Raw genomic sequence first — 14,497 nt, 5'->3', positions numbered from 1 at the left:
TGAACAGCTTTTCAGTCTCACAAAATATTCCTCGGTATTTTGGTGGGTGTGGGAAAGTAATCTATTTGATGCATTTACTTATCAAGTGGTAAGTGACTTGATTCACTTTATAAAGAGACATTTACCATTGATGTAAAGAATTCCAGTTGAGGCAAGAATATATCCATCTCCCTGATCTGATGAAGGTTAAGCTCCGAAAATATATTCATTAAGTTAAAATATCTTAAACTAAGTTTAATATAATAATATATTCTAAGATTAGTATAACCAATATACACAATGGATTTAAATATCTTCTTAACTTAGACCTTATGTATATTCTTAAAAAGGAGAAGAGGGCTTAGAAGCTTTAGGGGCGAGAGTGAGATTATCCCAACTACCTATGACAGGAACTCTCTTTAGTATTTTAGGCTGTCATTAATTGTTAACACTTAATACACAAATGCTTAAGAGTGGCTTAGTTACATTCCAATATGTTTTAATTCTTTCTTTGGGGTAATTCCTTATTCAGTATGTAGCAGCTCCAACTGAGCTGGAGACGTCAGATATTTTGTCTTTGGCCTTTTAAACAGGTTTTATATTAAATAAGTGTCTTGTACTGTTTTAGTTGTATACAGTGTGACTTTTGAGGTCAGAGGCCACAATAATTTATCCTCACCAGAGTAGCTAATTTTAACTTCTGTTTATTTTTTGTTAATGATGCTTTTAGTTTACTGATGTTAATTTTTTTTTGGTAATGATGAGCTCTTGCATTTCTTCTGCTAGAGAGTAAAAATGTTTCAAGTTAGATGACCGCCTGCTTTGTAACCCTTTCCCTTTGACCCAATTATTTCTTACATTGCTCAGTATTCAACTTTAACTACAGAATTTGATCAAATATGTATGCAGTAATATTAATAGATAATGGTAACCAAAATGTTCAGGACATATTGGTGGGAGGTAAGGGTAAAGCCCCCAATTCTGGCATCTGGTGGAATATGTGAATTGCTGTTTTCCTAATTTTTGGAGAATAATTCTCATGTGTCCTATGACATATACAACATGGTTTGATACTGTTGAGAGATGAGGAATTTTCATAATTCGAATGTAAATCATACCATTGAGTATATCACATTCATTTAGAGCACAAGTCTTTAAACAAACAAACAAACTCCCTAGAAATGGCAGGTTTCATGGTGAACTAAGTTTAATAAATGCCTATGTTACCCCATTCTTGGAGATTTGTAATGCATATTAACATAGTAAAAACTCTGAGCACTTGCCCCAATAAACAAAAATATTAAAAACTTCAGGAATCTGTCAATTTCTTCCACAAAACATATGTACGCTTAGTAGTTTAATTGGATCACAGAACCTTTTAATTAAAATATACTTTAATTTGTTTCCCCACAGAACATTTGTATTTTGCATATTTGCATATGTATTTGTTCAGTTGCCGTACTGAATTACCTGCCATGCAAATAGTTGAGAGGGTGCTTTTGTGCCTGTGAGCCAATAAGCTGAAAGTGCTCTCCAGGTGTCCACTGGTGGTATTTGTAAGCAGGGTGCCCTATGGACCTCTGTATTTAGGTGAGTGTGGGAAAGTAATCTGTTTGATGCATTAGTTCATAGTCTGTTTGTACTGAGAAGTGCACATGACTGAGACACACACCTACACAGAGAACACTAAAAGTCCAAACAAATGTGGAGCGTGAGAATGAAAACGTGTTCACATTAGTCACCATTTTAAAAAGTGTATCCCTCAAAGTTTTACCAGCAATAGGAAAAAAAATTGCATTAGAAGGGAAAATAATGTTAATCATATAGATTCTGGATTATTTGGATTGTTGCCGCTCAGGAAACTGAAAAAAGAAAAAGTTCAACTAACAAGTTAACAACATCTTTCTAAGGGACAGCTATGCATTGATAAACCGAGGATTCCAAACTGTCGCTTCTTTTGGTGAAATGTTGATATACATACATTAATCTTAGAAAGTCCTTTATATCCTTTTGTGTTAATGAGTCTATTTCCTGAGGTTTATTTAACTAGATGATGTCGAAGATTATTTGTACTTTTCATATTTTATAGTTTTCACAGAGACAACATTTTTGTTTATAATCATCTGCTTTTTAGCAGATATTTTAGAACTCAAATGGAAGGGAAAGATTAAAAGGACAATTCTATGTGGTTAATGACATGAGATACAGGCAAACTTTGAGCACTAATAAAGTTTAGTCAGGGTCATGATTTGTACACAATGAAGTCTCTGAAAAATATGATTCAAGTTGTTGAAGTCAAATTAGTTTTAAAAGTTTGTTTTATGTTGGGGTGCGGTGGCTCACACCTGTAATTCCAGTGCTTTGGCAGGCTGAAGCGGGTGGATAGCTTGAGCCCAAGAGTTCGAGACCAGCCTGGGCAATATGGTGAAATTCACGCTTTACAAAAGGTACAAAAATTAGCTGGGCAAAGTGCTGTGTGCCTGTAGTCTCAGCTACTCAGGAGGCTGAGCAGGGAGGATCACCTGAGCCTAAGAAGGTCAAAGATGCAGTGAGCTGTGTTCACACCATGGCACTCCAACCTGAGCAACAGAGTGAGACCTCGTGTTAAAAAAAAAACAACAAAAAAAAACTGTGTTTTTATATCTTAAACATAATGTACGTTTATGACAGAGAAACTAAAATCTTCAAATGTAAAAAAAAAAAGTAACTCTCCATTCAGAAATTCAGAGATAAACATTCAATATTTTAGCATATTTCCTTTCAGTCTTTTTTTCTGTGTATTTATTGCTTCCTTTACTTGATTTCTCTCTGTCTCTTGTGCTCTGATATGTCCATATCTACAGGTTTGTATCTTGCTTTTTCATGTTACTTAGAACGTAAGCATTCCCCTGTGTTATCATACACTTATAAACACGGTTCTTCATGATTCCATAATGTTCAAGTGGGTATGCAAATCATTAAGCAAATTGTAACTTTCCCATCAGAAATAAATTATTAATATGTATATATATATATAAAATGTATATTATACATGTACATACATATATACAGTTTGCAAACCTCTTGTTTTTGTAGAAGCACTTTACTAGAAAAAAATACGGAGAATATAAACACAGAGTTGGAGCTTTCCTTGGGTAAATAGATTGGAGAGGGCAAATGAACTCTTGTAGATTAGCAGAGCAAGTTGCTTTCTCTAGTAAATGCTTGTTTGTGTCCAAAGATTAATCTCAGTGCTCATTTGCTGCCATGTATCCCTCTACTGCACTTACCCCACAGACTATCTAATGTTATCGTCCTTCTCATAGAAGGGCTTATGTCTTTATTATTGAAACCCTAATGTCTAGCCCTGTGCTTGTATACAGTAGCTCTTTTCTCTTGGGAAATGAATGAATGAATGAATGAATGGTTGAATGGAACTTTTCTTTCTTTTCTCCAGGCAGGTAGGATTTGGACTTAAAATTTCTGCTGGGCAGCTGTCTTCATATTTTCCAATGTGTAGACACCACAGGTGTTTTTTTTTCTTCTTCTTTTTTTCTTTTTTATTTTCTGAATTTTATTCGTTTCTCTGCCCCAACTCTTAGAAAGAGAATTGAGCTTAATTTCTCCAAAACTACTGAAGAGATTAACAAAATATGATGTCCACAGAGAATATTGGGTATTGAAAATTCTATAATGTACTCTAACATCTCTCGCTCTTTTGATGCCCTAAGCTTCTTATTAATTACTATCACTTTTGTTAAGTTTAATTTTGACTTCACTTTAAATAAAAACAATAAGTGGACCTGGAAAAGTTAGTAAACATTGTACAGTTGTAGCAGAGAGACTGAAATTAGCATGAGATTGATTTAGTGTTAAAAACTAAGGAAAGAAGACCCCCCCACCCGGCGATCTGTCTGTGTGTGGTGGGGTGGGAATGGGAGTGGGTGGGCAAGCTTTTTATTTAGAACTGCAGGAGAAAATGCGCTTGGGTGAGTTCCCTAGTGTTTAGGATATTAAATGTGGATGTGGACGTCTCTAAGCTATTGCTTTCCTCTTTTAATGCAGATGTTTGAAAATACTAAAGACTGTACTACAGCTAATGCATGAAGCTGGCAAAAACAATTACCAAAATCGTAAATTGTGATTTTATTCAAGCTATTAAGTGTAATTATTTAAGTGAGGTCTTCCGTTTGATTAGAGCTAGGAGAGTTCAGCTTGCTCTAATCCTCTGGGATAGAAATGGGTCACTGTTGTAGAAAATGATGGGTTGATAGTGGCTACATTGAGGCAATTGAACGTTCCAAAAGAAAATGCTTTTTTCATTGTTTCGCTTCCTCTTTTCAGTTAAGTTTTTGTTTTTCTAAGTATTTTGTTTTTAAGAATAACTAATTTCTAACAAAGCATACAAAACGCTTCTTAAAGAAATCCTGATTTCATCAAATTTTCTGGTAAGTTAGGTAGCTTGGTCAAATCTACAGCTTCTAGTAAATTGGTAGAACCAGTATCATAGCTGGATCAATCCAGGCCATAAAATCTGTGATTTTGGCCAGAGTATTACTCATGTTCTCTGGGAAGTTCCCTAAAATGCATTTGAAAGAAATTTAAATATTCAAGTATTTCACAGTTATCTTCCCATTCAAATACCTTGGGAGTTAGTGAACAGGATTCTAGTAAGGATAAAATATCAAGCCTGTCAATAAGGGGACCTAACTGTAGGTCATGAAGGGATAGAGGAAAGTCTTGTTAATAAATAAATTTTCCAACTTCTCCTCAGCCGAGAAGTTGGGAGTAACTCCAAGGAGAGGTTCATAGTTGTTGTCCTGTTCTTAGGCAAAAGAGTAAGTGATTTACGTGTCCTTACAAGTATTTTCTTCCAGTCCCTTTCATTCTTTGCAAAGGTATCCCAAGACCTTGCTCTCACCTAATTGAAAGTAATCCCCAGTAGGGTGTTAGCTGATGGCTTTAGGGTGTTACCAGCACCAAGAGTATTTGCATTTTAATGAAAGATTTTAAAAGAACTTAAAGCTTAAAGACTGAAAGCAATAAATCTCTATTGGTGGAATTTGAGGCAATGTGATAGATTGGGCAGGAGATATCTGTGGTGAAAGGAGCCCACCGGGTCTATTCTAATCACAGCGTGAATTAAAGTGTTCCTACTTAGTAGCCTCACTTCACTTTTAGAGTGAGGGCTGTGGGGACAATTCCTGTGGCCAGAATAATAAAGTACTCCTAAGTAGTTTGATTTTCTTTAAAAGCAAAACAAGTTAAAGGGCTATACATTTCCCATCTTTTAACTTCCTTTTCCTTTCCCACTTTTTCTGTAGCATCTTGCTTGAGATCTCCCAAAATCTCTATTCTATTTTCTCTGGACCTGAGACGTACATTTAGCATTATGTTTCGACTTAGAGTTTCAGATGCTTTTTGTGTCTTACTTTTCGTTTCTTGGAAACTTTGTGACCCTGGAATTGATAAGGTAGTATACTTGAGGAATTTGGGAGAAATGGCTTTACAAATATAGTTATTATTATTATTTTTATTATTTTACTACATAGAGTGAACCAGACACTGAGTTACATTTTAAGGACACACAGACATATTTTGTGCAATTTCTGTCAAGTAGCCTTGGGAGATAAGCAAATAATCCGAATAGGAGACCAGAGCCACTCAGGAAACTGTTAAGAAACTGAGTAGGGTCAAATATAAGCTATGAATGTAGGAATAAAATGTTGAAATTGAAAAAGTCAGCAGGGATCAAGTATTGAAATGGTTTTGGTGCCATGTCAAGAATTGTGAATCCAGTAGGGAACCATTGATATCTTTAAGCAAATGGAAGGCAAGGTCAAATTTGCATTTTATAAAAATCCTCCTGGAATTAGCATGGAGAGTTGTTTGGACTCTGGACTCTAGATTCTGGAGTGGGACAAAATTGAATATGTGTCTTGGAAGGTTTGGAAAGCTGTAACCATGTATCAAGAATGAGGGATTGATCTGAAAGGTAGGAGCGGGGACATAGAAGAGAAAATAGATTAGAAAGATATCCTCAGAAAGGTAATATTTGAGTATACAAAAGACACAAGTGACTCCTGGATTTTTGGCTTAGTCAGTTAGATTCCATTTTGCTGAACCAGGGAAAAGCAAAATAGGTTTTAATGGGATAGATGCTGAGTTCAGATTTAGACAAGCTGAGTCTTAGATTATTATGGAACATCCAAGCAGAGATTTCCAGCACATAAGCATTAATCTGTCTGAATCCCAGGAGAAAGATATGGTCTGTAGATATATTTAGCCCTTAGCCCTTAGCATCTAAGTGATGCTAATAAAAGAGATCACTCAAGGAAAATGGATACTATCAGAGGGCTGTTGATTGACCACAGACAAGTAACAAGAGTTAAAAAGCAAACTGAGAATGAGGAGTAATCATGAGAAAGTAATAATAAGAGGAAGTAGCTTGATAGATACTTCAGGAACAATAAGCAGGACAATATCCCTATTGGTTAACAAAACAGAAAGACAAGCAAGCAGTCTTGCTGTTTTTCCAATGTCCTCCAGGATCTAGCCCTAGGCAATAACTCTGACAGTCTCAATCACTGCTCCTCTTCCTATTTGACTTGTTTCACCTCATTTGAAACAATCCTGTATAACCATACATTTTTCATGCTTTCATTTCTTTCTCACATTCTCACTGGAGTGTAATTTTCTTCTATTCTTTTCTTCTCCATGCTTAACTCTCCTTCAGAATTCTCTTCTAATGTTCTTGCTGCCTTCTTCCTTCCCATGACATGGTAGTATCACCATCCATCCTAACCTCCAATTAGTATTCGAATTGCAACTTTCTTATGTGATTTAGCACATTACAATTTCCATCATAGTTGTTTATGCACCAGATTCTTTCCTTTTGGCAAGAATGCAAACTTCTGAAGTCTAAGAACCCATTCTCCTAAATTAGCTTCCATAGTGCACCTCTTTGAAAACAGCACGCACTTAATAATTATTTGCTCAATGACCACATACATTACCTACCTAAATTAAATAGATAAATTATTTGAATCTTCTGATAAATCTAGGGATCTCAGCAAAGGCAAAACATGAAAATGCTTATTTATGAGGCTATATCTGTTAGTTTTGAAATATCTAGGCACATTTTGGCCAAATACATGATGGGAGAGCATTTCATAAAAGCACATTTATGATACAGAGGCAAAAAGTGAAAACACGATGCTAAAACTTTCTTTTATTTATTTATTTATTTTATTTTTATTTTTATTTTTTTTGAGACGGAGTCTCGCGCTGTGTCACCCAGGCTGGAGTGCAGTGGCGCGATCTCGGCTCACTGCAAGCTCCGCCTCCCAGGTTCACGCCATTCTCCTGCCTCAGCCTCCGAGTAGCTGGGACTACAGTCGCCCGCCACCACGCCCGGCTAGTTTTTTGTATTTTTAGTAGAGACGGGGTTTCACCATGTTAGCCAGGATGGTCTCGATCTCCTGACCTCGTGATCCACCCGCCTCGGCCTCCCAAAGTGCTGGGATTACAGGCTTGAGCCACCGCGCCCGGCCTAAAACTTTCTTTTAAAAAATTGTAAGATTATGTACAATGGTTGTTTTCCATTAATGATTGCAAATAGATGTCTCTACCTCTGCTTTTATAACTGTAATAATTAATCTTGTGTAATGGGCATGTAAAGCACAGTATTGCTAAAACACAAAGTATTTTTATTTATCCTAAAGGTAGGTATGAGATGCTACACTGGCAGTTCCTTAATGATATCCTGCAAATAATCCTAAGCCTTTCAAGTACATTTTAGTATATTAAAAGTAAGGGAACTTAGTGGGGGATGTTCACTTAAATAGAATAAGGGTTAAAAGATAACTTGACTTATCTTTTAAATGACAAAAAATAAAGAAATTGCAAGACCTTTTCACACATTAGATATGTATTGTCATTTATCATCTAGATATCAGGCTAGCAGTGCGAAGTAATAAAACATATCATCGAAAAATGTGCTATAGGTCTGAATCACTCTTTCATTCCACCTCCCAGCTAACTGTAGTATTAAATCAAACAAGCAGAACATTTCCTTAGGCAGCCATTGCCTTTTAATTTCCTGAAGAACCTTAAAATATCATTCATTACAAGTACTACACATATTTGGTTTTTAAAAGTCTCATAAATCAATAGCAGGCTGACTGTAATAATTATTACAAGTTAGTGCATAATTTTCGTGCTGAAGGCTGCATGCAGAACTTTAGCATATGCAAACGAGGCAATTCAAACTGTGTATAGATATTAATATGAAGAAGCAGGTAACGAGGTGCAGGCTATGAATTATGCATCAGGAGTGGCTGATCTTCAATGAGGAAAATGAATTCAGCATGTAATCTAATTAGTGATGGAAGTCTATTACATCTAACTGCAAAAGCAACCGTCCTTGAAACAAATTTATTTACAGTCCATGTTACCACTTGAAACAACTTTGAAATGATGTGTAAGACAACAGCTTAATTGTAAAATTTTTTTGTTTGTTTGTTTCAGTTCTAGACCTGGAAGGCCTCCTAAGAGGACTCAAAGTGTCACCTCCCCAGAGAACTCTCACATCATGCCACATTCTGTCCCTGGTCTCATGTCTCCTGGGATAATTCCACCAACAGGTAAGGCTGCTACTCACTTATGCCAAAAAATATTAAAAATCAGCCAATGGCATAGCTTTTATATATACCTGTAAATCAATATTTACACACATCAATTATATTTTGTGCACACTAAGATAATGTTACTGAGATAATTTATTTCAAAACTGCATTATGATTACCATCTTTTCTTTATTTAAAATAAAACAAAAGCTTAACTGAGCACAGTGCTAGAAGTTATTTTAATTAATCCTACCACAAATATCAAACATCAAATTATTATTCCTATTTTTTTTATTAAGGAATCGAAGTTCAGAGAAAATCAGTGACTTTCTCAAGGTCACTCAGCTGTAGCTGTCAGTGGTGGTCCAAACCCAGGTCTTTGGGTTTTAAACTTGTTTAGCATTCCAGACACTGATAGACATGCATCCAAACAAAAGACAGTAACTTTGGTGAATAGAAATGTCTCGTGATTTTTTGCAAACTCATACGTTTCTATCAGAACCATATGAAAAATGTTTATTTTTAGAATTTTGAAAATGTCTAAGTAAAAGAATAGTCTTGACTACATAAGCTCCATACCATAAACAAATTTAATAATGCACTGAAGCAAAATTCATTCATTTGATTTCTACCACCTGAATGGGTTCATTAATTATTTTATTTATGGAAACATATGTTTGCCCATCTTTATTGTTTCATCAGGAAATGAGCCAGATACATGAGCACATTAAAATATTGCTGATATTATAATATATAATATGTATATTGTTTTTTCTTTATCATATGTATATTGAGGAAATATACATATGAACATATAAATGTCATGTGTTACAATACAGCTGATGCCATAAAGGTAATCTGGCAAGATGAGAAGAGAGTTTTTCTTTTTTCTCTAAATTCCTGTATCAATGTGTTATTTTTCTTTGTAACATTTGTCTTTCTGTGTGCTCTAATATAATCATGAAGTAATCTTATTTCATATTTCATATTTGGGTAGAAGTTTCTTGACATCAATGACTGTCTCTAACTCATCTTTATTTTTGCAGTAATGTCTAAACAGTTCATTCACTTTTGTGGATATTTAACAAAAATGATTGAGTTGAATTTGTAGCTATTTCAGCTATTTGTTCATTTTATATATTTAATCTTTTTTTCAGCAAGGCAGCAATAATTTTTATTTTTATTTTTATTTTTGTTTTTAAGACAGAGGGTCTCCCTCTGTTACCCAGGCTGCAGTGCAGTGGCTCAGTCATGGCACACTGCAGCCTGGACCTCCTGGGCTCAACAGATCCTCCCACCACAGCCTTCTGAGTAGCTAGAACTTACAGGCACAGGCCACCATGCCTGGCTAATTTTTGTATTTTTTTTTTTTTTTTTTTCTAGAGATGGGGTTTCTTCATGTTGCTCTGTCTGGTCTTGAACTCTTGGACCCAAGTAACACATCTGCCTCGACCTTCCAAAGTTCTTAGTTTACAGGCATGAGCTACCATACCTAGCCACCAAAATTTTTAATGGTAAATAATTGAAAATTCCATGAAAAATTTTTATACTAATTTTGTGCATGAAAAATTGAGATACAAAAAAATGAAATCAGTAGCTGAAAATTGCCCAATTACAAGGCGGCTATTATCATTTCAATTTGTTTAATCATGCTTTTCAAGTAACTGAATCCTACTGCCTGATATTCTAATTCCAATTTGAGATTTGGAAAAATGAAATAGGTAGTACTTGGCTAATCCTTGCTTATTTATGTTTAACTGAATGATAAAAAATTCTGTTTAGAAAATTTGGGACTTGGGAATGACATAGGAAAATCTTTTATACTGCATATGAAAATCTTAAGGCCGAGCACAGTGGTCACATTTGTAATCCCAGCACTTTTGGAGGCCGAGGCTGGCGGATCACGAGGTCAGGAGATCAAGACCATCCTGCCTAATACGGTGAAATCCCGTCTCTACTAAAAAAAATACAGAAAATTAGCCGGGCGCGGTGGCGGGTGCCTGTAGTCCCAGCTTCGGGAGGCTGAGGCAGGAGAATCGCTTGAACCCGGGAGCTGGAGGTTGCAGTGAGCCGAGATTGCGCCACTGCACTCCAGCCTGGGTAACAGAGCAAGACTGCGTCAGAAAGAAAAGAGAGAGAGAGAGAGAGAGAGAGAGAGAGAGAGAGAGAGAGAGAGAAGAGAAAGGAAGGAAAGAAGGAAAGAAGGAAGGGGGGGAAGGGAAAGAAGAAAGAGAAAGAAAGAAAGAGAGAAGAGAAGAGAAAAGAAAAGAAAAGAAAAGAAAAGAAGGAGGGAGGGAGGGAAAGAGAGAGAGAAAAAAAAAGAGAGAGAAAGGAAAGAAGGAAGTTAGTTTAGTGCCTGTAGACTTCAGTGAATTGCTTTAGAACAGGGTGTGTGAGCCAGCTCACTACTATTTTGCTTACTTTCAACTTTTAAACATTAGTCGGAAGATTTTAGGTTGCCGGAAGTTTGACTATTGCACATGAATGGCGTTACCTTCGTATATTCAGTATTTTTTCTCTTTTTAAGTAAACTTTTTCTAGATGCAGAAGTTTAGATTTTAGGGAATACAGAGTAATGTCTTCATATACTAGGGAACGTATCTTTACTGTCTTAAAACATTAACTGGAAATCTAAAGATCTTAAATAAATTTTATAATTCTCAAGAAGTATGTAACATCTTTCTCCCAAAACAGTCTACCGAATGCTTTAGTGTATTGGGGGAATATCACTAAATGTGATTATATAGACTTTTAAAATTGCAGGACTTTATTTATTAATATTGGCCTGTACTTCTGTATTCTGAGAAGTAACATTTGAAAACGATAAAAAGATGTAAATGTATCTTCAAAGTTGCCTAACTTTGTCCTGTGAAAAGAAAATGAATTAATTTAGACAAATTTATAAATACCTATTGATCAGCCGGGGGACGGTGGCTCACGACTGTAATCCTAGCACTTTGGGAAGCTGAGGCAGGCGGATCGTGGGGTCAAGAGATGGAGACCATCCTGGCCAACATGGTGAAACTCCGTCTCTACTAAAAATACAAAAATTAGCTGGGCATGGTGGTATGCGTCTGTAATCCCAACTACTCGGGATGCTGAGGCAGGAGAATCGCTTGAACCTGGGAGGCAGAGGTTGCAGTGAGCCAAGATCGCGCCACTGCACTCCAGCCTGGCGTCAGAGCGAGACTCTGTCTCAAAAACAAAACAAAACAACAAACAAGCAAACAAAAAAACCCTATTGATTCAGTCCTAATCATTCTTTTATAGTTTCAAGTATTGAATATTGGAGTTAAATAATAGTTTTCCCTGGGTGCATTTGTTTTCTTAGGAAAAAAAAGACTATTTTTTAAAAATGTATTTTCCTAGTCTTAATATTTAAGAATGTAGGTATCTATACTTGAAACAAAAACAAAAACAAAACGAAACAACAAACTTTGAGATTGCTTGTGGAATTTTGATGTGTTATTTTGGCTGCTTGAGTGGGCTTGTGTGTAACCTTAGAAGGGGCGTGGGCAGATGGTGATAATTTCTAAAAGTTATGGTTGTCACCGGATGCCATAGCAACCAGAAGTTGAAGCTAATGAAAGAAAGAAGGTTCTTTGTAGAGTCACACAAGGCAATACCTCCTGCTGTGGTCACTACATTTATTTTGACTGAGCCCTTGTCATAAATCATTTTTGATAATAACTACCAGTTTGGAATAATTCATCCTAGCAACAGACTTCCAATAACATTCAACTTTTTCTAAGATGATGTCTATTTAAAATTAAGAGAGGGGTTATTTAGGAATTCAAAATATTCCCCTCTTGTTCAGGAATGCAATTTGGATAGTGTATTTGCCAAATTTCTGATTTCATCTTTAAGTCAGTATGCAAATTAATTTTGAGATGCATTTCATAAAAATATTAAGAATTAATTGAGTCCCCAGTATTTGCCTTTGACATAAAAATTATTTAATATTTTCTTAAAAATACACTCAAATTAAATGAATGAATGATTGATAGTTTCGTCTCTTGGATATGTCTTTTCTGTCACTGTGATCTTGTAGACATGTAACTAATAAGTATTCAGGGTAAAGAAAGCAATTATACACACATACCTTATGCTTAAAAGGTAAGAATTTATAACTTACAAATTTATCATTTTGGAAAAAATACTGGACTGGGGCAATATTAATCTAGAGTTAATTCCACTGAAACATTCTTATCTCTAAAAAAGTTTAGAGAAAAATGTTCTCGTGTGGTGAATTCAAAAACATATTTCAAATTTAATGTTTTTTTCTATTAATTAGTAAACAGCAACAATATCTAAAAAACCTCTTTTGTAATATTAGCATTTGTAATAGTTTAAATGCATTAAACATTTCAACATCTCAGGAGAAAATTTACAATGTAAAACTGTGCCTAGGCTGGGCACGGTGGTTCACGCCTGTAATCCCAGAAATTTGGGAGGCCGAGGCGGGTGGATCACCTGAGGTCAGGAGTTCGAGACCAGCCTGGCCAACATGGTGAAACCCTATCTCTACTAAAATACAAAAATTAGCTGGCCGTGGTGGCGGGTGCCTGTAATTCCAGCTACTCAGGAGGCTGAGGCAGGAGAATCGCCTGAACCCAAAAAGTGGAGGTTACAGTGAGCTGAGATCACACCATTGCACTCAAGCCTGGACAACAGAACAAGACTCCATCTCAAAAAAAAAAAAAAAAAAGTGCCCTGTATGTTGAGAAGTTTATTATAATAAATGCTCTGTATTCCACTGGGATACTCACAAGTAAGGAGAACAGAAAAATGCACGAGTCAAACAGCCACAAATGGTTGGTTTATCTTCACTAATGAATTAAACATAACAAGCTACTGTATGCCTTACCAAAATAATAAATCTCATGTAAACTATTTAAACACTTAATGTTTATGCAATATGTTTGTATGTGTTTTCATATATTTATATATGTAGGAAACATTTGAGAGGTTTGATAACTAGACATTTTGTTGAGTATAGCACATTTAACCTATAACTACTTAATGTATGTTCCCTTTGCATTTTTCTTGAAGAGAAAAATTAAAAGGTATGTCTTCTTTTTTTGTTTTCCTTTTCGTAAGGCTAACCTAAACATTAGACTTCATCATGCAATTTATTTAGTTTTCAAACTTGAATGGAGCACTCTATTAGTTTCCTGTGCCTGGCATAACAGATTACCGTATGCTTAGCGGCAAAACCACAATTTATACTCTCAGAGTTCTGGAGGTTGCAAGTCCAAAATCAGCATCATTGGGCTAAAATCATGGTGTCAGCAGGGTACCCGCTCTGGAGGCTCTAAGGGAGAATCCAGTTCTTGCCTCTTTGAGCTCCTGGGAGCTGCAGGCATTTCTTGGTTTCGTGGCTGCCTGGCTCTCCAATTTCTGACTCGGTGGTAATGTTGCCTTCGTGTGTGTGTGTGTGTGTGTGTGTGTGTGTGTGTGTATGTAAAATCTCCCTCTGACTCTCTTGTAAGGACACTTGTCATTGTATTTAGGCTACATTAGATAATACAGGATAATCTCCTATCTTAAGATCCTTAACATAATCACATCTACAAAGATTATTTATTTATTTATTTATTTATTTTTTATTTTTATTTTTTTTATATAAAGTAGCATTCACACATTTTCTGCATTAGGACATGGGCTGAATTTTGGAGGCCATTGGTAGTCTACCACATCCAGCAAATCACTAGGCTAAGTATTATGAGAAGTCCAAGTGAGGTGCAGTAGACATGCACACGAATGTAGCCTCTGGAAGATTTTGGCCTGTTTTGTTCACTTTGGTATCGCTGGTGTGTAGAATATTGCCTGGCACAGAGCAGATATTCCAAACTAAATATTTATTCAATGAATATGGCTAATACATATTCAGTAAAGGATTTCTGAGAGAA

The 14,497-nt window shown here is 35.8% G+C and overlaps 1 protein-coding gene across 2 annotated transcripts in view; it reads left to right on the top strand.

Annotated features, from left to right (window-relative positions):
* DACH1 (dachshund family transcription factor 1) overlaps positions 1-14,497 on the top strand; it is a 435,501-nt gene that overhangs the window by 179,426 nt on the left and 241,578 nt on the right. For both annotated transcript variants that reach the window (XM_017951299.3, XM_017951301.3), the window contains exon 2: positions 8,488-8,603. In XM_017951299.3, the coding sequence (XP_017806788.1) occupies positions 8,488-8,603 (116 nt within the window). The remainder of the gene's footprint in view (positions 1-8,487; positions 8,604-14,497) is intronic.

Source organism: Papio anubis, chromosome 15, assembly GCF_008728515.1.
Source record: "Papio anubis isolate 15944 chromosome 15, Panubis1.0, whole genome shotgun sequence".
NCBI lineage: Eukaryota > Metazoa > Chordata > Mammalia > Primates > Cercopithecidae > Papio > Papio anubis.
The sequence above is the reverse complement of the archived record's forward strand: the minus strand, read 5'-3'. Positions and strand labels throughout refer to the sequence as shown.